The sequence below is a fragment of the Strongylocentrotus purpuratus genome, unplaced genomic scaffold (assembly GCF_000002235.5).
Source record: "Strongylocentrotus purpuratus isolate Spur 01 unplaced genomic scaffold, Spur_5.0 spur5_scaffold_12, whole genome shotgun sequence".
Lineage (NCBI taxonomy): Eukaryota > Metazoa > Echinodermata > Echinoidea > Camarodonta > Strongylocentrotidae > Strongylocentrotus > Strongylocentrotus purpuratus.
Window position 1 is genome coordinate 18,368,149 of NW_022145597.1, and position 27,881 is coordinate 18,396,029.

The 27,881-nt window shown below is 37.9% G+C and overlaps 1 protein-coding gene across 4 annotated transcripts in view; it reads right to left on the reverse strand.

Annotated features, from left to right (window-relative positions):
* LOC578870 (rho guanine nucleotide exchange factor 7) overlaps window positions 1-27,881 on the reverse strand; it is a 56,725-nt gene that overhangs the window by 15,605 nt on the left and 13,239 nt on the right. For 3 of the 4 annotated variants that reach the window (XM_003726514.3, XM_003726515.3, XM_011678814.2), the window contains exons 4-14: window positions 19,359-19,441; window positions 18,278-18,372; window positions 14,342-14,437; window positions 12,741-12,863; window positions 9,889-10,027; window positions 9,132-9,191; window positions 8,049-8,129; window positions 6,844-6,990; window positions 4,141-4,377; window positions 1,629-1,869; window positions 101-241 (exon numbers count right to left, since the gene is read on the reverse strand). In XM_003726514.3, the coding sequence (XP_003726562.1) occupies window positions 101-241; window positions 1,629-1,869; window positions 4,141-4,377; window positions 6,844-6,990; window positions 8,049-8,129; window positions 9,132-9,191; window positions 9,889-10,027; window positions 12,741-12,863; window positions 14,342-14,437; window positions 18,278-18,372; window positions 19,359-19,441 (1,443 nt within the window). Of the gene's footprint in view, window positions 1-100; window positions 242-1,628; window positions 1,870-4,140; window positions 4,378-6,843; window positions 6,991-8,048; window positions 8,130-9,131; window positions 9,192-9,888; window positions 10,028-12,740; window positions 12,864-14,341; window positions 14,438-18,277; window positions 18,373-19,358; window positions 19,442-24,490; window positions 24,821-27,881 lie in introns of those variants that run through there. The other variant, XM_030981988.1, reaches the window with a different exon arrangement.

The following is a 27,881-nucleotide window of genomic DNA, read 5'->3' on the forward strand; positions in this document are numbered from 1 at the left end:
GAAAACCTGAAAACTTACAGAACCTGCATCAACCCCGCACCCAAGAGCTTCAACACACAAAAAAGGGGGGAAATAAGGATAGAAGAAGGTGGGGGTCTACCTGAGTTGCTGGCATTACGGGAGCCGGCGCTTGTGCAGTAGGCCTCGATCACTTTCAATATTCTGTTATCCTCCTCCAACACTTGGCTGTCCAGTTTCTGGATGATAGCCGCTTCGACATTCTTGTCGCCTTTTCCCTTGTCTGTGGGTAAAAAGAATAGGGATTTGAAGAAAAAAAACGGATTAATGAACGAGCCTTACCTCTATTGGCAAACAGAAATTGTATTCGCGTTGGTAATACAGTCAAACCTGTATATCAAGACCACCGATGGGACACTTTTTAGACAGGTTTTACAACACACATTTCTCTCAAGGACAAGGGGGGACAAAATGCATGACCACTATAGAAAGGTGGCCTTTATGGAGAGGTTTTCACTAAGACAGGTTTGACTGAATTTGAGATAGCCAGATAAGATTCAGTTGACACCAATACTTCAGTCACACTGTCAGACCAACTCAAAGCTTACTCCAAAGCAACTGATGTTTGGTCATTAGGAGTAATGTGATTTTTTGGTTCAGACCTTAGTTGGTCTGGAGTCTTTGTCGTTGATATGAATGGGGTATAAACCAGCTGGTAACAAAGCCTAGCTTCACCTAATAAGAGTGTTATTTTTCGTGCACATTGTTCCATTAGTTTCTGTTTATATTTCCAGATTTTGGCATTTTGTTCAAACTTGCAGTTTTTTCTGAGTGCAAGAAGAAGCACGTCTGTTTTCCATGCTGGTTATCTTTTACTGGTAGTGTTCCCCCCCCCCCCCCAAATAAAATTAACTAACTGGACATCATGTCAAAGACGGAAAGTTGATGCTAAACATGGACATTTAAAGTGACTGTGCTTTTAAGGTCAACTTAAAGGGATGTGGTAACTTTGTCTTAGATCCTTTAGAAATAATCCTTGATTTAGCTCATGCTGCAATGATAATTATAAACCTTTAGGTCAGTCAGAAATTCCATGACTTTTACAAGCTGATCGCCTGTCTGATTATCAAGATATTAATGATTGGAATTACAAATTTTGAAAACCGTTCGCCAAACGGTTTTCATAACACTACAGTCTATTGGGAAAAACGAGTATGGTAAAACCGGTCACTCAAAGATTTTTACTTTGTTGAGGCTCTTCTTGATCATTTTGAAGCGCTATTTTTTTTAGGGCTTCAATATTACACCATATCATGGACACGGGTAACATGTAGGACCGTGTATCTCAGATTTAACATTGCTAAGCGATCCCTTTAAGTTGGACTTGAACTATGGCAGGCCATTTATGCCACTGGTTGCTCTCATCATTAGTCTCTCAATCATGATCTTTAGATAATATTTTCCCTTCAATAATAAACTATAAACAAATGTAAATTGTGAAGATTTGTGACCATGATTTGTACGTCCCTTGAGAAACCAATGCAACGAATGGTCAGAGAAACTAGTGGCATCAATGGTCTACCATAGTTAAGTCCACTTTAAGTTGATCTTAGTCTTTGTGAAACACGCCCCTGGTCAGTTAGTCTTATCAGACAGACCTTCCCCCTCACCTTTCTTCTTCGTCAGATTGCGCCTCTTCCCCCTGGGGCTCTTCCCGCTGCCCTCCTTGCGAGCCCAGATGGTCATGGGGTTGATGGGCGGGGCCGGGCGGAGGCAGGTGATGACGTTGCCGTGCCTCATCGCCATGGGGACTGGGGAGGCAAGGTCGCGGCAATTTGCTAGGATGGGGCTGTTGGAGGTGATGTGGTTGGAGTCCGGGAGGGAGTTTGGCGCTCCTGGTTTGCCTGCAGCCTGAAGAGAGATAGAGCAAAAAGTATAAAGGAACATGTTCAAAAGGCAATGATATAAAAATATGAATGATAATATTCTGGGTTTATACAGTGCGTAATACATGCACAATGTCTATAAGTATTTTACAGCTCAGGGGGAGTGTTTCACAAAGACGAGATTGACTTTAAGTTGGACTCAACTAGTGCTGTAGTCAAACGTTTAACCGTCCGGTATCCGACCGCCCATGGCGGATTCCGTTTTCAATTGGACGGTTTCGTTTTCCCGTTTTTTTTTTTTTTTAATAATTTTTTTTTTTTTTAATTTTTTTTTTTTTTTTTTTTTTTTTTTTTTTAAAGTTTTGATTTATGCCCCTCCACCTGGCAATGTCTCCCAGCTCAGTAATCGGTGTGATGACTTACCACTTGGAAACTAGAACAACACTCCAATTTGTCTGTCATCTTGGTTTGAAAGTAGTCTTTGTAATAGATCTCAATATATATTCATCCAAGTTTAACACATGGTGTACCACAAGGTTCTATCCTAGGTCCTCTACTGTTTTTAATTTACTTTAATGATCTTACACATTATGCTAAAACGACATTGTTAATATTATTTGTGACTAGTTCACAAGCACAAATCGCCGCCTTCAGTTAAATCACCTTCCTGCTTTTTCACACGGCCAAAAAAAAAAAAAAAAAAAAAAAAAAAAAATGATTTTTTTTTTTTTTTTTTTTTTAATTTATTTTTTTATTTTTATTTTTTTAATAATAAATCGTTTAACCGAAAACCGTCCGGTTTTGACAGGCGGTTAAACGGAATTGGAGATATCCGTGATGTTACAGCACTAGACTCAACTATGGCAGGCGATTCATGCCACGGTTTGCTCTCGCCATTTACAGGCATTGGTCTCTCAAGGGACGTACAAATCATGGTCACAAATCTACAGAATTTAATTTTGTTGACAATTCATTATTGAAGGAAAAAATAGTATCTAAAGATCATACTGGTGAGAGCGACTAGTGGCATGAACAGCCTGCCATATAGTTAAGTCCAACTTAAAGTCGATCTTAGTCTTTGTGAAACACCCCCCTTGTATATCATTATCCCAGTCATCAGATTCAGGATTGCCCACGCATAATGAATGCACATTCTCCACTCTATAGGAAGCATTCAAAGTTTTTTTCAGTCTCCCTCCCTCCCCTTTCGAACCGATCAAGCGAGCCAATAAAAAGGTTTTAAAAAAATAAATAATAACTGTAAGTCTCATCTAAATCTCACAAGAATCAATTAATATAAAACATTTGTCTTTTTGGTACAAAATCATTTTTGTTCCGATATTTATAAGTGGTCTTTTGTTGTAGTGGCCATAGCTGCTCGAGAAAGATAGTTACCCAGCCGGAAGTTGCTTGATTGGTCAGACATATCATGAAGCTCCAGAATATTTCCTTCTCATAGACATTGTACGTGAGAGGGGACTATCTGGAGCGAGATGATTTAACCTATGACCCATCTTACGTGCACGTACATGGTAGTGGTCATCTACACAGGTTGGAAAATCATCACTTCCTCTATGCCACTAAACAATAGGATTGTTGAGGAACAACCAGGGCCCGTTGCACAAAACTTACCATTGATGATAACTTTTCCATCAATGGTAACTACCATGGAAACCTTGATTTTGATTGGCTGTCGAGCCATGTTACCATCAACGGTAAGTTTTTATGCAACAGGCCCATGTCATGCCGACCTGCATATTCAAGTCCAATTTTACAAGTACCAACTTTCTTTACAGAACATTTTTTTTTCTTGAATAAAGATAAGATTTAAGCTTGTTCAGATATGGCACGGTAAACCACCACAAAATGGCCACTGCTGGTTTTTTTACGCGTCTATGAATGGCAACTGCGTGCAACAAGAACTTGCACGTACTAACTGAGCTCTGTGTTATACAATACAGAAATGTTGAAGCGTATTACACTTCACATCATCATTTAAAAAAAGCATGCTGCAGTTTTGCCGCGTCATGTCTGAACATGCCTAAATGATTAACCCAATGGACTTCATGGGAAGTTTGCCATCATCGCAGGGTTGACAATCAAAGGACAGGGACCCTTTTCACAAATCCTTTTTTCTATGACAAATGACAAAAACCAGTGACAAATATGCTGACAACCAATCAGAAGCAAGGATTTCAGTAGCTTATAACAAAAACTGTCATTTGTCACTGATGACAAGTTTGTGAAACGCCCCCCACTTCAAAGAACTTGAAATTCTACAGACAAGAACACTTACCGGAGGCACAGGTGGGGGTGACCCACACAGCCCGGGCGACGGCATCGGCGTTGAGTTCTTCTGCGGAACTCGAGAGGGTGCCACCTCGATGGCGTCGAACAGCTGCTCTCGATCCAGGACCGCCGGGCAGATTATCTTGGTCTTCTCGAGGCCCTGTGCGCTCAGCTCAAAGGCCCCCTGCTCCTTCTCCGTGTCCGGTAACCTGTTGACCCTCACCGATGTGACAGGATACCTTCCCTGCAAGTGGTAGTAGTAAAAAAAAAAATAAAGAAAACATTGAGATACTTTGGACATATCAACAGAATGAATAAAAAAAGATACCCCCACATCTTTCTCGAACGGAAATGTCCATGGCAAACGCTCGAGGGGAAGACCAGCCAAGAGATAGACAGACTGCATCAAGGCGGACTGCAACAACAGACACCTTGACTCCCTGACTAAAGCCACTAGGCTGACAGAAGATAGGAAGGTGTGGCAAGCCATAGTGAAACAGAAGCCATCATACATCCCAGTGATGGTGTGTAAGGCTTAAGTCAAGTAAGTCAAGTGGTAGTCAGAGACGAGGAGGAGAACAAATGTTCAGAATTCAGTGAAAAGTAGGTGACATGCAAAGTATGTAAAAACCATATTGTTGTCCCACATATAGAGATTCATCGGTGCTTCAGAGTCCCATCAGTTTCACTCTAAGTATGCCACACAAATGATTTCCCTGTTCAGTATTGTATTTTTCCTGGGATAGACTTACCAAAAAGTTCAAGATTATTCAATTGTTTCCAGAGCACGATTAATTTATACCAGTGTTAAAAGGGTTGTCATGGAGCTAGACCAGAAATGGGTAATTTTGTAAGACTATTGTGTTGGAAAAAGCAATCTTTCCGTCATTGGCGCCTTTGTTTCGTGCAAAATTGCACGTGTTGCCAACGAGTGACCGTTCAGAGAGGCGAAGAACGCAAGTGTTAAGAAAGTCAGACTCTGGTTTTAAAACTATATGTAATGACTCAGGTTCACTTATCATCATAGGTGACTGGCCTTAAAAGATACTATGTCCCTTTTGCAGCCAACATCAGATTTTATAGAACTTTGCAGGAATTATGAATTTGTCACGTATATCCTATCTGTGAAATTTAAACATTAGCAGTGTTTTAGTATTCAAATTATGCAAGGAAACCTGTTTACCTTCTAGACTTCACTGTCAGACACTATTGAGTGACTGACTGGCTTTTTTTCTTCTTTGGCAATAACATACATGAAAAGAGTTGTAAAGGGTACATGAGCATTTGTCTAAATCAATAACCCACTTCTTGTGAAGGCCAAGATTAAACAGATTGAATGTTTGCGCGGCATAAAACGTATGACCATTCGGTACAATTGTCTGAAAATCAAGACTATTACTTTCGGGCTCTATAGCCCTAAAGTCGATTTGACAACTAATTATATAATATTGACTGGCCTTGAGGGGTATATCAGAAATATTGACCAAGCTCAGATCATATTGCCCCGAGTCGAAAGACGAGGGCAATATGGTCTTAGCGCGGTCAATATTTCTGATATCCCCCGAAAGTAAAGCCAGTCAATATTTTTATTGTTATCCAAATCAGACATCTAGAGCAAATACAGACATCCACCATGACATTCTCAAGAACTGAACAAACTTTGTCAAACCAACACTGAGCATCCAGTGCTTGACAAAATTTCCGATACACTACAAACAGTGTGTATTTGGTGTGATTATTACGTCACAATAGAGTGCGCGCAAAGTGCGCAGGTTCTCGTACGCATAATATTAATAGATGCGCAATGAAAATGCGAGACAGTGGAAAATACCAAGGTATATTTTCACTCGTCTCTCCACGCAAAGTCAATACGCGCAGGGAGACCAAGGAAAATACAAAGAATATACCCCTCCGTTCCCACTGCTAGTGAAAACTAGGGCAATACGGTTTTGTAAATGACCAGCTCAGATGTCTGATACGGGTAATAATAGTCGTTATTTTCCACTTGAAGACATTTTCAAGCCCCACCTTTTATAGGGAAGTTCTAAATTAGTATTATCTTTCAAATGCAGTTGGAATTTAACTTTTTCATATTTTTGGCCTGCAAATGGGACATAGTACTTTTAAAAGATACTATGTCCCTTTTGCAGCCAACATCAAATTTTATAGAACTTTGCAGGAATTATGAATATGTCATGTATATCCTATCTGTGAAATTTAAACATTAGCAGTGTTTTAGTATTCAAATTATGCAAGGAAACCTGTTTACCTTCTAGACTTCACATTCAGACACTATTAAATGACTGACTGACACCTTTCTTTCTTTGGTAATAACATACATAAAATGAGCTGTAACAGGTACATGAGCATTTGTCTACACCAATAACCCACTACTTGTAATGGTCAAAATTAAACTGATTGAATCTTTGTGCACCACAAAACGTACAACCATTTGGTAAAAGGGTCTGAAAATCAGACTATTACTTCGGCGACTGCAATCATTTAAGTCACTTCGACAACTAATGGTCGTTATTTTCCCACTAAAAGCCATTTTCAAGCCCTTTCGTTTTGAGGGAAGTTCTAAATTAGTATTTGTCTTTCAAATGCCGTTGGAATTTGACCTTTTCATTTTCTGGCCTGCAAATGTGACAAAGTACCTCAGTCTGGGCTTGTAAAATGTTTGAAACTACCTTGAGGTGTGAGGTCTTACCAAGAAGATGAATCCGTTCATTCCGGACGTTGGAGAGAGCATGATGAAACATTGATGGAAGACCAGGAAGAACCGTTCACATTTGGCTCCATCGATGTAAACGGCACCCTGCGTCATCTCTATCACCTCACCAAGATGATGGATTTCCTGGACAGAGGATAAAGAGGATAAAGATGGTAAAGGTGATGAAATAGATACATGTAGTGCGCCTTAAATTTAGAAATATTCTTTGGTTATTATTATTGATTTGGCGTCACCTGTGCCTGGGAGTCGAAAGGCAAACAGAATCACTGTAACCCTCAGGTATCTCCTCCCCCATTTAACTGATTTGGGGAGGGGGGGGGGGGTGCAGGTGGACCACAACACCGGAGTTTCCCCCTACTCTTATACGAATAGCGCAGAGGGTTCTTAATGTGCAAAGGTGGTGATTCTACTCCCACCCCCCCCCCACTCAGTGTTATTTAGGGTACGCGTATGCATGTTCCCTTCCTTTGAAAGCAACCCCCTAAGTCCGGTGGGTAAAGTCAATACAGGCCTTTGCGTGGAAAGTACCCTTTTACCAGAAATTTGGGGAACCTGAATGCGGTCCCTCCGTTCATATATCTGTTCTACACGGGGGCTCCATTTAACGTCCTACCTGAGGAATACAGTGTTTTCCACTTAACATAGCCCCTGTACATGAAACAACGGGAGGGGCACGTTAACATACAATGCAGGCTAATCCTGCTGAGGAAGGTGCTTGAATTAACTATAGAATACTGAAAGAACTTGGGCGGAATAAAGCTAGAGAGATGAGAATATTTCAGGAGTTGACTTGAGTGAAAACTCTAGTGTCACAGTACATCAAAGCGTCTCAATATTACTATCATCAATTTTATGATTTCCTACAGTTTCACAGGTTACAGTGGTATGCGTAAGCGAGTGTAAATGGATGCTAACAATGAACCTAGAGTACCAGATTTGTACTCAAAGAAAATGAAAATGTAATTTTACAAACATATTCAACATTATGGAGGACAAGTGTTGAAAAGTATCACCCTGGAAAAAAATGTTGATTATGTTTTTTTTTTTAAAGTATAATTAATTTTGTGATATAAGTACAACTCACATGTTTTTTCTTTGTTATGAACATAATTATATGGATTATTCAGTTAATAAATGATGGGAAAAAAGAAGAAAATAAGAAGAAAAAGATTTGTACTTACATCTCCCTCCCAGCCCTGGATAGGACCAGTCATGATATCAAGCTCTATCTCCTTCCGTTTCCTCATTGCTTGGCAATATGTCTGTACAAGAGTGATATATAGATACATAATTACAATGATAATAATGATAATGATAATAACAATATTATAGTGCTTAAAGATAAAGACCAGTTTTGGTCATGCGATTGCATTGTGAAAGAAACATTGTGGAATCGATCAGAAAAGGGTGATCATCTAGCATATAAGTATTGGTGTGTACTGCAAGGTTCTGGAATTATCAAAATGATAAGAAATTTGGCCCAGTCTTGGTAAAGTTTCAAGCACTGTACACAGAAAGATGTATATGGGACAACGCGACACGTGCATGACACGTGCGCAATATCTATCAGGTCCAAATAGATATAATAATTAACCAAATATATCAATTAGTGGGCGGTTTCTCAGCAAAATTTGTATCATCACGTATTAGTCGAAACATATTCTTTCACATGATTGGTAATAAGAGCTTCCATTTCATTTTTTGAGAGGGGGCGTTTCCAAAACGGGTCTTCACCTTTAATACTGATGCTTCGAAGTGCTGTACTATTATATCAAAATATGAGCAAACTAAAGTACTTTATCATGAGCTAACAACGCCCCCCTCCCCCAACCCCAAAAGAAAAAGAAAGAAAGACAAATTAATACGAACTAACCCAGCGTACTACAAACTCTCAAAACTAGAATCTCAAAACAACTTAAGCACACAGAGTGAGAGATAGGGAGAGGTGGGGGGGGGGGGAAGAAAGAGAGATACTCATGTAGCAATATATTACTATTGTTGATTTACTATTATAGCTAAAATATGAGCAATCTACAGTACTTAAACTCTAGCATGAGCTACAGATGCCCCCTATCTAAATGAAGAAGAAAAAATATAACAAATAATGCGAACTGGCCCAGCCTGCTGCGAACTCTCAAAACTAGAAACTCAAAAAAACTTAAGGACACATAGTGAGAGAAAGATAAATAAAGAGAGAAATAGAGAGAGAGAGAGAGAGAGAGAGAGATGGAGAGAGAGAGAGAGAGAGAGAGGGGGATACTCACAGCAATTTCTTTGTAGACTGAGATGGCTGTTGACATATCAATTTTGTCTGGATGACCAGCCTGAAGATACAAATACAAAGAAACAAAACAAAACAAAGCAAAATATTACAAACAAGAGAAAGAGTACAGTGATCTGTGTCATAAGAATGATTCTCAGTATCAAGGTATATTCTGGTTGGAAATATGTTTACCATTGGTCTGTATTGCGTTGGATTTAGCCTTAGGACATATGAAAAGGGTTGTTTGGGAGAACCAAAGCCATTTTGCAGGTTGAAATGATTTTGGCATAATTTCAATAAAGGCTTGTTCAGATCAAATATGGCAAACTGCTGCGTTTTTTATGATGAAGTAAAGGCTTCACATTCCTATATCTTATAACAAAAAGGATTATGCTAAATTGATTGTAAAACAATAGCTGTGCTTACAAAAAAGACCCTTATGGGTCATTACAAATCTGTGAGTTATATGTAAGATACAGACATGTAAAACATTCTACTACTAAACCTGTTTAATTTTCCAATTATTAGCTTTTTACACCTGTGTTAACCCTCTATTGTTAATTTCTTGAAAGATACACATTTTGGAGGACACATTTGAGAGCATACACCTGCTACTGGATGCACCTGCTATTGCTATATATGCTTTCTATTGGTTTTATCTTAATTCATGTTTGTTATATTGTTGTATTTATGTGACTTGATTTGCCAAATAAAATAATAATAATAATATAATACAAATATATATGCATAATTAGTACCGGTAAATGCCTCTCTAGTTCTTTGAGGACTGCTGTGTACTTTTCCATCTTTCTGAAAGGGCTGCTCAGTCCCGTCGTTAAGAACATGATCCCGGGGCTGGGGGCGCCTTTACTCTCCATAAATCTACTCAGCTCATCACTGGAAAAGAGAACGGAAACAAATATTTTTCATTTAATTAATCTTTAACTTATTAATTAATGAATTAATTCATTCATTCAATCGTTCAATCATTTATCACAATATTCAAATAATCATACCTAAAAAGGTCGATGATATCAACACTTTATGCACATGTTATGACCTTTACTTTAATAGGGATCTAAAGATTCATACAAGTTATTCATGTCATGAATAATAAAGGACCCAAGAGACTCCCCTGTGGAACAACAACATTTATGGGTTGTAATGATGACATAGATGTACATGTTTGTTTACTTTCATCACCTTGGAGCGAAACCTGATATTGTGACGGTTTCCAAATTAAAAGGGCATGTGATATCGCATGATATATGCTCCGACACCAATTATTTTGCTGTTAATATCAAACCCTAAATTAATCCAAAACTTTTTAGCCTGGACCAAATCCTATACTTAATTATACTTAACCCTAACCCTAATCTAAAAACCTAGGATAAGAAAGAGGAGAAAGAGAGGGTAGAGAGAATGAGATAAAGTGAAACAGAAAATGTGAGTGAGAGAGAGAGAAGTAAGGGAATATTGCAGCCATACTAACATAGACAGAATTTTTAAAAAAACATGCAGAAAACAAAACATACTTCAATACAACCTTTACTTATCCAAATATTTTGATAGTGTATCTCATTCAATGTTGGCACGATCTATATATTTTTCAACATATCAAAACTCAGTTCCTCCTCTTATATAGTAATGATTTACATAAAACATAACAATATTAGAGCATAAAAATATCCACTACAAAATCTCTTTGCTGTATGACAAATTTGCAAATGGCCGACATGATTTTTACTTCCTGGTTTTCAAGGTTTCAAATGGCTTTGATATGGGGAAGTTGATTAGATCATATCATAGCCCTCGAACGTGACATATGCCTCCACAAATATTGATTCATATGCTATATTAACTTTTGTTGTACAAACAAGAAGTCAGCAAATGACGAATTATGGCCAATTTGAATTCTTGATCGAATACTTGAAGATCACTTACAGAATCAATCATCGATGAAATAGACTTAACAAAACAACACAACACTTTATTGATTTGCATGATTTGATATAATTTGCATAGCTCTGGGTTATTCTGTACTTGTGAATTATTTGTTAGATTTTAAATGTTTAATAATAATAATGATAATAATAATAGCCTAATAGTCCACTCCAAATTTTATTAAACCGAAACGGAAATTCTTTTGCCCAATTGATCGTGAGCCCGGCAGCCACTGAGCAGCGCCAGTCACATCTAAATGGTATTGCAAATTCTTTTGAGATTTGTATCAGAAAGGGATCATCGAGTGCACAGTGGGCTCATGACAGAATGCTAGAGATAACAACTGTTCTGCTTTCCTAAAAAGATATTACATGGTACTTGATCTACAAATAAGCCCTAAAACAAAAATAAAGAAGGCACTTGGACTTCGCCTTGTGATCTACAATCTACGCCCTCGCAATCATTGATTTGTTATATGAATACCAAATGTCAGAACAGATAATGTTGGTTACACTTCTGAGATGAACAATTTGTAGCAGGACAGTTGATTATTTTCAAGAACCCAAAACAGTAGTCAGCATTTTCTTGCACTCATATGCAGAGAAACTCAAGAGTGATCTGAAGAAGGCATACTCTCTTTGATAAGCAATGCAACTAATATCTTTCTTGCTCATATTTGCTAATAGTTAGCACCTCACATGTGTTCTGTTTAATAATACTAATACCCTTTTAGAAGGTTAGTACAGTAGGTTTAGTACAGGGTCCTATATCAAGTTCTCTTCTATAGCTTTGGAAGATTCCATGCAGTGTGTCCTGTCTGATATGTCTCTTTTATTCATCTATTTCATTAAAAATATCTCAATATGACCATTGACTAACGACAGGGAAAGTGAAAGTACATGTATCATTACTTATTGATCAAATCAAGAGACCGTTCAAATTTTGATAAAACAATGAATAAAAGTTGCATGTTGCAAAGGACACCTTGCATGTAATCGCTTCTTGAAGGGGTGCATACACAAGATCAAGATCAAGATTAAGCCGGGTGATAATATAATTGCAGGGCCCTCAAGGAAAACAATATTAAAGACAAAGACCAGTTCTGGTCATGCGATTGCATTGTGAAAGAAACATTGTGAAATCGATCAGAAAAGGCTGATCATCTAGCATATAAGTAACGGTGTGTACTGCAAGGTTATGGAATCATCAAAATGATAAGAAATTTGGCCCAGTCCTGGTAAAGTAACAAGAACTGTACACAGAAAGATGTATATGGGACTACGCACACGTGCACGACACGTGCGTTATATCTATCAGGTCCAAATAGTTATAATAATTTACCAAATATATCAGTTAGTAGGCGGTTTCTCAGCAAAATTTGTATGATCACGTATTAGTCAAAGCATATTCTTTCACATGTTTGGTAATAAGAGCTTCCATTTCATTTTTTGATAGGGGGCGTTTCCAAAACTGGTCTTTACCTTTAATACTGATGAGGCTACCCTGGGTAAACAAGACATATTATTATCTTCATTATCATTATGATTATTAAGCGACCAAAGGCTAACTCTGTCATGCAACTGACTAGCTTTTCACTCTTGGGCACGGTAGCTTGAATACATTTTACCTGCTCTAACATGTACATGATAAAAAGTCTAGAACTTACCCGTTTTCGCTTAATACTGCTCCAGCCCGTGGATGATTAGCACAGTAGATTGAGTACAAGGTCCTATATTGAGTTGAAACTTTCATGAAACAAGCCCCTATCCGCCTGTGCTTCCCTTCCAGCCTACCGCAGAGAGAAAAAGGGAAAAATTTGTTTTCGTTTGTTTGCTTGTTTTGTCTGAAGTTGTCCTTGATACGAAGGGAAAAAGGACACCGAGAAGTCGGTGTCGTGTTCGACGAACGATAATCCGCCCGTCGCCCTCTCCCTAGGCTTCTGGTAAAGCCCGGTGCGGTAATCTACACGTCTCTGGAAGATCGTTAATTATCGAGTTTCGATGACTAATTGGATGATGGTGTTGTGTTTCTTTTGAGCTAATTATGAGGCTTTGTAAAAGTAAGAGCTAGTGATTTCAGCCTGAAATTAATAAAGGGTGATTTAGAGTAGAGATAGGCAGGGTAGCTTCCCATTTTAGCCCAACTTACTATGGATTTACTCATGAAATTGGTTTATTTTGCCACAGTGGATTTTTTGGTGGTTTATTATGTCTTGTGTAAACAAGACTTTATAGGGAAAGAACACAAACTCTAGCTTGAAACAAGTTGGCTTGTTGTATATATGACAAACCATACCTACAAATTTTTGAATATTTTACAAAATCTGATAGAAAGGAAATATTTTATGAAAGTTAGAATTGTGATCGATCAAACACAAATTGGCAACTCCTTTGTCTACCTTGCAAGCAACTCTCCTATTTGTTGTATTCTAAAAAATGTCATGAATTAAAGTTGATCATAATGAAATTAATTTCAGAACATGTCATTTGAGAATGTTCGTTCACTACACTTTGAATGCAAATCCAATGAGCGGTGCTCAAATCCATAAATCTCCTTGAAAAGTTCACTACTTTTGCATCCTTCTTTAATACCAGATTTCCCTCAAACTTTTACTGATCTATTTCTTTTAGTTTACCTCTTTAATCAAAACACTCAATACTAGATTGAGGTTCCCCTTTAAGGACCCACTGTACTGCTTGTAGCTATTTGCTCCCTCTATATAGAAAAACAATGCCTAATCGGTGACCATTGGTCCCCCATGATCCTCTTTTTCTTATGTTGATTGAGAGCCGAGTTGATGAGATAGCCACCTGTCAGTGACCTTCCTGGGTGGTCTAATCCCTCTTAGGAAAACTAGTACAGACGGCCTTTAAAGACTTGTTCACATAAGCAAAGGTAGGTCACAATGGTTTATACCAACTTAAAAAAAAAATAAAAATGCACTTCACATATTTGTATCTTACAAGGCAGATGTAAGTGACCACGCCTTGGACCTTTCACAGCTACCTTTTTCATCCCCACTTGCCATTCATTGATTACACAACAGAAAGAAAACGAAGTGGCAATCTAAGAGGCATATGTGAATGGGACAGAACTGGGGCCTGTTTCATAAAACTTGTTATCTATAACAAATGCTAAATTTCTATGACAAATTTGCTCTCAGCCAATCAGATGCTATGATTTCTGTAGCTTATAACAGTAGCTTGTAACGTGTTATTGATATCAAGTTTCATGAAACTGGGCCCAGTTCGAATAGTTTGGACTTACTTTCCAGCTTCTTCTATCGATTTGGTGAGGTTATGTTGGAAGGTGAGGAGATCGTCTAGGTTGCTGCATAACGTTGACCAGTCCTGTAACGTGAGGCTGTAGAGAGGGAGAGAGAGAGAGAGAGAGAAGGAAAAGGATGAGAAGGTCATTACCTAAATAGTCATACTAAAGATGCCCAAAAACCTAAATAAACGTTTTCTTAAAGCTAGTATGGATAAAATGAACCCCTCAAAAGTTTAACAGAAATTCTACGGGTGAACGGTTTAGGAGTATGAAGGAAAAAATTGATCTAAAAAAAAATTAACCCAGTGCACAGAATATGAGTAAGATTTAATTCTCTTCATGTACATAGAACATATGCTCGAGTCAAAAAGTCCCTTTTAACTTTCATAATATATTGGGATGGAGCCCAAACATTCACATAAAAATACTTTTTTTGTAGTTGGTCCCCATCAAAAGGCTGAATACTGATAAAGGCCCCCTCCCCCCCCCCCCCCAAGAAAAAAAATAACAAAACAATTATGTACGGCTGGAAATAGCCATAAATTAAAATACATGTACAGCATAAAAAACTAAATTATTCATACCCTTACCAAGTTTTGTAATTTTTAAGGTATGTGAATATTAATTTGTCCCGATTTACCAGTTTGTTTCTTGAGAAATTGATATACTACAGCCTACCGGTTCATCTAAAAGTATTTAACAAAGGCCAACCAATCTACCTTTCATTCTTCAGTTATGAAAATTTACAGGGGGTCTAAATAATTCTGATGCATATTCGTGTGGTCCAACGTACCCCTACACGTTGTATCTCTGTCCATTGCTTTTCACTGTCTGTAATTTTAGTGAAATTCAGTTTATACTTTCGATGATTTTCAAATCTTCACAATACATCATACATACACTATTCACGTTCAGAATTACTTTTAGGCATATTTTTCACAACAAAATTTCATGACTGGTGGTTTATCTTTCATAGAATGCAAACATTTTGCCCCCCCCCCCCACATATAAATATTTTGTATTTACTATCTATCAGCATCAAGGTTAATCCTAATCCTACAGCCCCTGTCCAATCCTTCTTAAATCCCCATAGACCTGATCTAAAAAGAGATTATACTCAAATCAAATTCCAGTATTCTGAATATGACAAAAATCTAGGTTGCCAAATACATACATGCATTTTCATGACAAGTAACTCAAAAGAATGTTGAAAAGGGTATTATGACTAATACCAATAAAAAAAAATGAAAAGAATAGAGATACAAATAGTACACCTCTGCACTTCAATAAAATTAGTGATGGAAAGCTTATACAGAGAATTTTCAAATGTATACAGTGTTGGAGAGAATGTTGTGTTACTGTTAAGCTGACATTTTATAGGTGATTTGTTATGGTGAAATAACATTATGCACAAGAAAATTGAAAAAAAGAAAACATAGAGGGTGGGGGAGGGTTGTGTTGGAACTGATAACAATTTCATTTACATATGTAGCATTTTTTTAAAGAAAAGGAGGAAATCAAAATAAACCCTTATTGTATTTCCAAGGATCTGAATAAGGATATCAAGAAGAGAAGTGTTGAAATAAGTTACATGGTGAGAACGGCTTGTGATTATCCTAGGCTAATGGACTGTGATTTCACAAATTTGACCTCTAAAACAAAAGTTTAAAAACAAAAAATTCACTTTGAAACTGAGGAATAGTAATTTTGTTATAAAAAATATTAATCCATCATGTAAAAGAAAAAGGGGGAAAAATAGGAAGTTGATCAATTCCAAACAATTTTCACAGTAATGGAACAAAAAAAAGAAAAAAAAGTTTCTCAATATGAGGGCAATTTGGCATTGATTTACTGACACAAAATATATCCTTAAACATTTAGATTTGCTACTTAGAAATACAAGATCTCTAAACTCGAAAGCTTGATTATGATTAGATGGCCATTAGTGGAGAAAGTGTCCATGAAAGATTTATTTTGATGGCTTTTTTTATTCTATGTCATAGTGAATTTATGATTATGATCTGCGGTAATAAATGGAATTTCATTCCGTTTCCGTGGCATTGCTCTCCAGTCCAACTAATCTCTCCCTATTAATGGGAAAAGTTAATGATGCTAAAGACAAAAATTGCTCCTAATCTGTGATCTGAATTATACAACCCACATAATCTTTCCTAAGTCCTTATCGACGGACTTTAATGTCCTACAGCCCACACAGTCGTTGGACGAGGATGTGTTGTGATGATTATCTAGAAATAGAATCTGTGATCTATTTATCAATTTGCTTCAGGAAAAAGGATGCAGTTTAAGGGATTGTTCAATCAATTAACTTCTTTTCCTCTGACAAAATGCAATAACACTGTATGGTTTCATAAAAGCTGAATTGTTGCAAAGGCAAATTCATATCAAGTTTCCAAGAGAAAATTGATGGTTTTTAGATAAAAATCAGTGGATTTCTTTCTTCGTTTAAAGGCAGTTTAAGTTCTCTTATTCAACATTTTCTATATATAAAAAATTAACCAATTATTAAGTCATATACTATTTATGAGCACACATTAAGCATAATCCTTTTCATGAAACATTGCTACTACGATAGTCTACTACATGAAAATTTAAAAAAAAGACCAACCCCCACATTTATCAGAAATCAATCTCTTCTTTAAGATAGGGTATATAAAGCAAGAGGAAACTCTTTCACCAAAAACAAGAGTCTATATGATAGGTTGTGATAAGGAAAGGGGAAGTAGTTCTATAACACAAGCAAGCAAGTGATTATGTATCGATTCTGTTAAATGATCGCTCTCAGTATCAACTGCAATAAAGTGTACAACAATTTAATAAAGGGTTTCTTTAAGATGATTTACATTTTTCCTTCCAATTCTTTCCTTATCATTCACAGTACAAGAGAGGAGATAATAGAATCACAAGTGTATCTTTGAATTTCATATGTTTTATCTTAACTCCTGTTCTTTCCATTGTAATGGAGATGCTCAATTTTCCCCTTTTTGTGTGCCTTCTTCCATACTCTACTGCACACAGTTACTTCCTTATAAAGTTATTTTGGAATAAAAAGATTTTGCTTTTGTCCTAAAGTGACATTGTAGTGTTTCTTTGAAACCGACCTTTTCATAATCTTTTACAGATTTAAAGCACATGTTTTTAATAATAATCCTTCTACCATCTTTGAAATGACCTAACAAAAGAATAACTTGATACCATCTCTGCATTTTTGTTTAAACATCTATTCAATAAGGTCTCTAAAATCTAAATATGCTATGCATCAAACGCTGTCTCATGATTTGTTCTCTAACAAAGCTCCTCTTTCAAATTGTACTTTTTGAATTTCTGTAAATGTACACAAGGTTGGATTTCCCTTTAAAGACTATGGCCCGATTTCACAAAGGAGGTTTTCGTACGTCATATGACGCGTTTTACACGTTTTTTACAAACCTGTTTTGTAAAGAACAAAAGGAGGTTTGGCGAAACAAAAGGAGGTTTGAGCTCAAACCTTGCTTTGTGAATTCGGGCCAAAGGGTATGGGTAAATGGAAGGGTTAAGTATATAGTTTGGGTCTAAGGTTTGAGAAAGAAATTCCCAAAAGGCCCGTCTTCATCAGCTCAAGTTTGCCAAATAACCCGCTATTTTCAGACTCGGGATATTAACCTGAAACTCCAAATTGCGTCTTCACCAGACCTACATGTATACGCTCATCACAAACTAGCTTGGACGGGCACAAATTAGCCCTATTTTACCAAATAGCGGGATATTTTAGAAACAAGACCAACATTTCTCTGGATATTTTCTCGACCAAATATCCCGCTAATTGCAACTGCGGGGTGATGAAGATGCAAATTAACTGGATATTTTGTGATCGGGATAGTTAAAATAGCTGGTTATTTGGCAAACTTAAGCTAATGAAAACAGGCCTATACTTACATATTTGATGACTCCAGTGGTCTGAGGTACGTTGATATTAACGTTTGTAATTCAGATGTGAGCTGCTTTTCTGTTTCTAGGAGGGATTCTATAACCTGTAGATGGTAAAAATAACAGAACACATTTATCATTAGGGAAAATGAAAATTTTTGATGTTTTTTTATTACAGAGCAAGCTTGCAAGTTACGTCACAGAGTTGCCAATTTGTGTTTGATTGATTGCAAATTAAATATTCATAAGTTTCTTGATTTTAATCAGAATTTGCTCAAACTTTCACTGACCATTCCTATCAAATTCATGACTATTGTTTTATACATTGCCTAATTTTGAATTACTTTCAACATCTTACATGTAGTTTCTGATTCTTCTGGTTTCACTATTGCAAGCTTTTCAAAATGCACATTAACCCCTTTTATGCCATTATGTTGATTACAAAAACTTAACCTCATAATGCAGTTTAAAGTGATAAATTATGCTTTTAAAACTTGATTCATGGTTAAATTGGGCATTAAAAATAATCCATACAAGTACTCTTTGCAAAGAGTGTACCAGTTTCGCTTTCGAGAATGAAAGCAGTGCCTTTTTAGCATCACACATTGTTATTCAAAATTCCTGTTTCATGGGCAGGATTTGCCACCACAGTACAGAAGGAGTTCAGGATTAAAATCCTCTTTAAAGGCATCGTTTAACAATGTTAAATCTGAGATACATGATCCTACATGTTATCAGTGTCTGTGATATGGTGTAATATTGAAGCCCTAAACAAATTGCGCTTCAAAATGATCATGAAGTGCCTCAAAAAAGTTAAAAATTTTGAGTGACCGGTTTTACATACTCATTTTCCCCAATAGACTGTAGGAAAACAAAAAATGAAATTTCGATTTCCAATCATAAACATCTTGATAATCAGACAGACGATCGACTTGTAAAAGTCATGGGATTCCTGACTGACCTAATGGTTTATAACTATGATTGCAGCATGAGCTAAATCCTGGATTTTGTTTAGAATCTGAGACAAAGATACCCCATCCCTTTAATAACCAAGTCTGGTAACGTCATAAAAAATAAGGAAATACATTACCTCTGTATGGTACTTGAGTTTGTCTATAGGTTGGTCTGTTCCTAGTGTGACATCATTTACTATTTTGGTCTCTGATGGTTCATCTGTGCATGGAAAAATAGAAAATAAAATGGAAACAAAACAAGAGATTACCATCTGATAATGTAATGATCAAATTGTAAGTTTGTATGTAACTTCTGCATGTTCTTATCTGTAAAACTATCACAATTCAGCAATCTCCCTGCAAAAGTATGTTTGAATAAATCTTGAATCTTAAACATGAATTTAATTTCATAGATAGCACAGGGATATTGTTTTGTGTCAATCAGGAAGGTGCAAATGGATGCATTAATTTGGTATATTCCATGAGGAATATTTCACCATTGTGGTCTCTGCTGGTTCATCTATACATGGAGAAAAAAATGAAAGGACATTTATGAAATTAACATACATATACAATACTTAAATATCCATTCATTGAGTAAAGATGCTGATTTATGTAGAAGGTAGAAGGAGGCGAATGGATGCACTATATTGTCATAATTCTAATATAATAATTTCTTATTCTTGTCTCTGATGGTTAATCTATATACTGTACGTTGCAGGGCTTAAATTAATCCAAGGCCACCAAGGCCATGGCCGTGGATGCCCTTTTGATTGGCCTGAATGCCCCTCTCATTGGCCTTGGAGATTTTTTGTGCCCTTTCCAATTCTTCCAATTTGTGCTGTAATATAGGAATGTGCCCTACAGAAAAGTGGCCTTGCCCTAAAAATATTGAAATTTAAGGCCTGACGTTGTATGCATTGTATGTGACTGTACTAAGAACTTATTGTGATATAGGATTATTTTCAAACAATTTGACAGTGAAATAAGAAGGAAACAACTGCACAGAATGTAGGATTGATAGTATCTTGCTCAAGGCTCAAATTAATTTTTTGTCCACGGGGGCTCTTCCAAAAAAAAAAGAGCCCCCGTGAGCCCTCTCACGGGGGCTCTTTTAGTACCGACGGGGGCTCTTTTTTAATACAAATTTGTATTGAATTGGTACCCATGAAACTCCTAAATTCCTTGGTATTTTATCATTATCATTTATTTAAGTCGGCATTTTCCCTCTTAGAAATTTACTTGTTACATACGTGTTATTGACTTTTATCTCCGTGATGACATTCTCTCCATTTCTTCCCGCTCTGCACACAATGTCCTCCTCATTATTCGGAGCAACCTTATTTACATTCTTTCTTTACTTTTAGTTTTTACCATATCCTTCCAAAACACAGGGGCGGATCTAGCTTTTTGCTAAGGGTGGGGGGGGGGTAACCCAAATACGATGTGGAGCATCGTCCACGAGCCGCGTAGCGGCGAGGCGATTTTTGTTGTTGCTATTTTGAACCCCCGTTTTCCTGGCATCTACAAACATGCGGAGCATCGTCGAGGAGCCGCGAAGCGGCGAGGTGATTTTTTGGCGCTATTTTGAACCCCCGTTAATTAGTGATATTTTCCTGGCATCTACTGACATCTACTAATACTGTGTAGGTCTGGACACAATGACACATGATAGCATTTTTCTATGCACATCACATTTTCACTTGGCAGCCCACGGGGGGAGGGGGGGTGGTTATATAAACCCCCTAAACCGCCTAGATCCGCCCCTGCAACATCTTTGGTGATCTTCTTCTCAATATTGATTTACTGGTCGAGTTACATTATTTGCTAATCTTTTAGAATAACCAGATTTTAGAGGATTCACACTTTTCACAACGAAAAACTTCTCCATGTTTCAGTCCTTGCGCGATCGTCTCCAGCTCCAGCAGATATTGGGCGTCAGCAGCGTGCACACCGGTACTACCGGCGCAGTATAGCCACTGCTGACGGCCGCACTACAGCTGCACTGCGAGCTCTGTTGTTTGTATCGGTAATACTCATAGAGATGGGAGAGAAAGCGCCATCTAATTAGTTCCATTTTATTGGTTTAAGGTTTGAAAATTGATACTCAATATTGTGTTAAAGTTATATCAGAAAAGATAATCTTTATTTTATAATTCCACGGGGGCGATTTTTAATTTTGCAATCGCCCCCGTGAACCATCTGACGGGGGCGATTGTGGAGCTCACGGGGGCGAATCGCCCACCGCCCCCGTGTATTTTGAGTGTTGATCTTGCTACATGGGTGTACATGTATTTATCTATTAAAATCAAAGAAATATGACAACAAAATTAAAGGGCCATATCAAAAACTGTTCATGGGCTTTAATACTGTGCATGTAGCTGCTTAAAACTGTAGGTGCTCAATACTTTAATATATTGTGACACAAGATGAGAGGCTTTACTACTACCACAAGTTTTCGTCATACAACAGGTTTGTAACTAACGACGGCTCACGGCGCAAACATGTTAAGTGATTATACAGATAGGGATAGATGTCGGTGTAATAATGAGGCCGGAGGGGACCCTTCTTCATCCTAGTAGTTTGCAACCACAAACCCCTGTCAGTTATAAAGTGCCAAATAAGGTCTGGATTATGAGACTATTTATGTACTGCACTCCATAGGCCTCTGTACTGCAGATGCTCCTCGCAGTCAGAAGGCCTGTTTTCATCAGCTAGAGTTTGCCAAATAACTCGCTATTTTAACTATCCCGATCGCATATTAGCCAGTTAATTTGCGTCATCATCAGGCTGCAGTTGCAATTAGCGGGATATTTGGTTGAGAAAATATATCCAGAGAAATTTTGGTCTTGTTTCCAAAATAGCCCGCTATTTGGGAAATATATCGGGCTGATTTGCACTAGTTTGTTTCGGTCTGGTGAGGACACAATTTCAAGCTCCGGAAAAATATCCTGAGTCTGAAATTAGCAGATTATTTTGCAACTTCGGTCTGATGAAAACAGGCCTTATAGAGTCTGTATCCGGAAACTATCTTCACTCTACAAAGACAGAAGGTATTGGACTTTGTAAAGTGATATGTCCAGTTTGAAATGCTATCAGGGTCAATGATGAGATATTTTGCATTGAAGACAATGAAGAAGGATGCATGGTGAGGCAGAGAGTGGGTCCTCATATCAGGGATGCAATTAGATAACTTGGGTTCTACCCAAAATGTGGTATTTCTAAGGGGGCAGAAATAGCTAGAAATAGACATCTAAAGTTAGGTAGGTATATATTGTACATAGAACGATGTCAAACTTGTTATTAAAGAGAGAGAGAGTACCCCTCCCCTCATAACAACCAAGAGAGAGAGAGAGAGAGAGAGAGAGAGGGAGAGGGGGGAGGGGGCACTGACTGAGTAGTAGAGTTTAACACCATCCAGCCCCTTCCCTGAAATGGCTTGTGTGAAGAAAAAAAAGAGGGGAATAGAGGCAGAGAGACATAGAGGAAGAAATATATATGTTCACCATCTCAACTAAACGTGTCAGATTAGGAGCAATAAAGAGGTTAGAGGGGATAGTAGCAGAGATAAAAGATGAAAGTACTCTATGAAGGAAGAAAGTGGGTGAAGGAAACACCCCTACGATTGAGGAAATGAAAAGTGGGAAGTTATTGAGGGATGCAGCAACAGGGAGGTACATGTAATACAAAATTGAGAGACAAGAATGGATTTTCCAGAACAGAGAGCTTTCAACACCCTCCAAACCCCCTCCCCCAAAAAGGATTGGGTAAAAGTAAAGTGAGAGAAAGAGAAAAAGAGGGAGAAAGATATATACTATCTAAACTATACATGTATAGGAGCAATAGAGAGGGGTTAAAGGGATAGTACCAGAGATAACAGAAGAAAGTGATCTATGAAAAAATAAAGTGGGTGAAGGAAACACCCTTACGCTGGAGGAAATGAAAAGTGGGAAGTTATTGAGGGATGCAGCAACAGGGAGGTATATGTAATACAAAACTGAGAGACAAGAATGGATTTTCCAGAACAGAGAGCTTTCAACACCCTCCAAACCCCCTCCCCCAAAAAGGATTGGGTAAAAGTAAAGTGAGAGAAAGAAAAAGAGGGGGAAGAGAGACATAGAGGGAGAAAAATATATACTATCTAAACTGTACAGACTGAATAGGAGCAATAAAGGGAGTTTAAGGGGTAGTAGCAGAGATAAAAGAAGATAGTGCTCTATGAAAAAATAAAGTGGGTAAAGGAAACACCCCTATGATGGAGGAAATGAAAAGTGGGAAGTTATTAAGGATGCAGCAACAGGCAGCTTTCAACACCCTTCGGCCACCTCCCCCAAAAAGGATTGTGTGAAAGTAAAGTGAGAGAAAGAGAAAAGGAGTGGGAAGAGAGACATAGAGGAAGTAAGATACTATCAAAACATATACAATGTACATGACTGAATAGAGCAATAAAGGGGGTTAGAGGGGATAGTAGCAGAGATAAAAGAAGAAAGTGCTCTATGAAAGAAGAAAGTGGGTGAAGGAAACACCCTTACGATGGAGGAAATGAAAAGTGGGAACTTATCGGAGGATGCAGCAAAACAGGGTGGTAAATCAGGGTTGGCAAGCAAGTGTGGATTACCAAGAGCAAAGACAGCCTACAATTACATGGGGAAAAAACCTCCAAAGATTACAAACCACATATCAAATACTAAGAGTATCCTCTACATTAGAAAAGACATACATGTATGTTTGACTGTTGACAACACATTCCCATAAAAAGTAGACATGCCAATACATCATTTACATTATGAATATTTTCTAAACGTTGTTTGGTACCTGACCATCGATTGATTTTATTACTGACAGATATTGATATACACCCTGTAGGCCCTTAAATTAATGTGTTTTCATAGAACTCCTGACAAGCATATATTCAATTTGTTTTACAAGTGAGAGGTTGGATGGAATAAAACTTGCATAAACAGGTTGTCATGTCAGGCAAGCATCTAACAAGCATATAAGTTGTTGAAAGCAAATGTATGTATGTATGTAATATGAATATATTTCAGCTTACATAACAAAGCAAGAAGTAACAATGTCATCCCTAATTCCGCCTCACTTTAAATACTTTCTTCCCAATTCTATAAGTTGAAACTAAGGAAAACGTAACGTCTTTCGGATGATGGCGTTAAAGGTCGGTCCCCAACGTAAATAGTCATATTTGATTGATACAAGTCTGTAAAAGCCCAATTACACACACATATAACAAAATTATATTAATCTGACTTACAAGTACTCTTCGGTTTTCTGTCATAAACATAGTCAAACGACGCAGCTCTGTCCCTCTGCTTGAACATGGCGCGTTTCGCACCGCAGCAGCACATGCACATAACGACCATCATACGTATCCTCGAACTGGTGAAGGAACAACTCAAAGGGATCGCATCAGTATCATCCCTACTAGATATCCAAGCCATGATCCAAATGAAAAGCTCTGCTAGGGTGCATCATCAACAGCAACAGATTCTGAGAGACAACGGTGCTAGCGGCAGTTGGTGATGCAATTATTGCAGAATCGTTAACATTGCTGGGTAATTATTGTAGCGTGGTTGAAGAATGCACACCAAGCATCCGATCCCTGTCCCCACCGAGGCTCCCGTGCTACATGTATGTCATCCAGTTTGATACTAGTGATGCTAAATTGCTAATCATCGGTGTATTAAACATGGCATCATCAAAGTCCGTTCAGAAATTGGGGCCAGCAATCAGCCAGTCACAAATGTGACAGAATGTCGATGATGATGAAATGTCTAGAGCATGCAACACTTCTCTCGCAAGATTAACGCTTGGATTAATCCGCTCCGAACAAGATACTTTCGACGCCCCGATGACAGTGCGCCAACGAGCGAGCCCTTCTAAATTTGGGGTGCTGGCGATCGAGCCGAAAAACTCCCAGGCAGTCACAGAAGAAAAGAGTTGTGAGGAAAAAAATGACAGGAACTGGGTGTCCCCTAGCCCGCCGACGAGGCACGATTAGTCATGTCACGGAGTATCACATCGTGAGTCTCTCTCTGCTGGATTTTGAACCCGGCAGCCTTAAAGGAACGTGGGCCAGCCGACGATGTGACGTCAGGCAATTACCCGTCAAAGCGTGAAGATAGCGCCCTTTCGCAGCGCTATTCCACCTGTTGTGTTGTTGTGACGCCTAATCTTGTACAAGAATAAATCAATTTCAAATTTGTCACTGAAGGCAGGATGGGAAATTAACCATCTGCATGTGGCACTCTTGTTTTTCCTCTCACCCTTGTTCACAATCAAAACACAGATAGGATCAGTTTGTTCCCAAGAAGATTAAAACAATCTGATAATTGCATTGGATTGAGAAGGGAAAAATATAACCACTGTATTTCAATTTAAATTATTTATATGCGCCTTGAGCTCTAGAGATGGATAAGTTGCGCTTTATAAATATTGTTATCATTATTTTTGTTTATATTCAATTTTTCATTGTTTACATGTATATCAATTTAAAATTATTTTCTGGTATTTCTACATTTCTTATGGGCTTCTTTTCAAGAACAAGACAATTTCATTTGACAGAATCTCTAAATCTCACTTACATGTAATGGCTAATGTTTTACAACAATTTTAGGCCTCCTTCAATCAAACTTTAAAATAAGGTATTCGATGAATATTTGTTGGCATAAAACTTTATTATGCAGTGTATAATGAATCAGCTAGTTTTAAATATACATACTACAGGTTCAAAACTGATTAAATTAATTGTAAATCCAGTTAACTATTTCTCCCTTCACTCTCATTTTTATGAATCATCCCCTATCAATAGATTGCCTTTTGTAGGTTTATATAACCAGAGGTTATCGGATTTGTAGGTTGGTCTTCACCATGAGTGTTAATCCGTTAATCCATTAATCCATCTTAATGACTACAGGTGGCGGGAAGGGGGGGGGCAGAGAAGCATACACATTCATTGGATTATATCAATCTACATACGTAATTCTAAATTGTTTGGGGAGGGTCCACTCCAGGAACAATACCCAAGATCTCAATCTTTTACATCGCTAATGAGCCCCCATTATACCTGAAACTCATGTTTATAGTAATACATGTACCAGATAGTTCAAATTATAGTTATGATTAACTAGAGTTAAGTTATTAATCCTCCATTACATTAATGCAGTCCCCTAGGATATGACTTGAGGCATTCCAGTGGGTCCCCTGGTTGCTTCAACTATGTATGGGGGGGGGGGCACTGGGCTTCCTCCCTTCAAATTCCAGAGCAACCTGTATCTCTCATACACCAAATGTGAAATTGTCAAGTTTATTCTTAAATCCATTTTTTGGCGGGAACCTTTAATGGCACCATGTTGTTTGTTTGGAGCTCCACAATGGAATCAGAACTGGAAAAAACATATGATGAGAATCATGAGACACTAGACCAAGATGAGAGACATGGGTGTGTTCACACAAAAGACTTCACCAATCCATAAGAATTCTACATGTATGTCCCCAAAACTAAGAGAAGTAAATTTATTCCTTCAAGCAGGTTTTATACAAAGATGCTTTTTTAGGTTTGGAATTGGGGAGGGGGGGGGGGGGTGTCCAGCCAGGCATCTTTATTAGATTTCCAAACCAGAACTAAATCTTGCAGAGATTGGTTAAGGTATGAACAGGGCAAGACATGTCAATTAACATGAAGAGTCATTTAATCTTAGGTGGGCACATTAGATCCAACTACATGTCAGATGCAGATTAGATCAATGTAGGAACACTGCCAGACAGGTAAACAGAACTTGCCAATGCTTGGGAGTATCAATCAGTTAAAAAAAAACACAGAGATATCGAATAAACTGAGATGTGAACAGGGTAAGACAAACTTTACTCAAGACAGTCACTTGTCCTTGAAAATCAGCAGCAGATGATCTAGATCTTACAAAGATTTGATCCAGGTCATATATAGATTATATTAGGGTATGAGCACTGCATGACAAGGAAACAAAATGTTCTCATGCTTGGGAAACCCAATTAGATGTACCATAGAGCAGATATATTTATACAGACTAAGCTGAGATATGAGCAAGGGAAGACAGACCACAATCAGACCAGTCATCATTAATTGAGAATGAGAATGAGAATGAGAATAAGACCTGGATCCTATATTACAGATTTTAATAAAAAATATGAACACTGCAAGACAGGTAAACAAAACTTGCCGATGCTCAACAATCCAGTCAAACCTGGAAAAGCATGTAGGCCCATAGACTTAAACCTTGTAACATATGAACAGGGCAAGAACGACCACAATCTCCTCTTTCCAAAATAATCTGTATAAGATCGGGATCTTATACAGATTAACTCAAGGTATAAACAGGGCAAGAAAGACCACCATTTCCTCTTTTAAAAAAAAAATCAGTACAAGATCGGGATCCTATACAGATTAACTCAACATGTGAACGGGGCAAGCCCTAGACAGGTAAACAAGAAAAAGGTGTGCTCTCTCTCTCACGGAAGCGCCCATTCGACAGGAAGGAATGCCCGTGACCCGAGGAAAACCGGGACGGTCTACCTGTTTCTCACCAATCATTCAGGGCGTTCACGCAACGCTCAGTGAAGAAACATGAATGTTTCATTTCCCTGCATGCCACGTTCGATCAGTCATA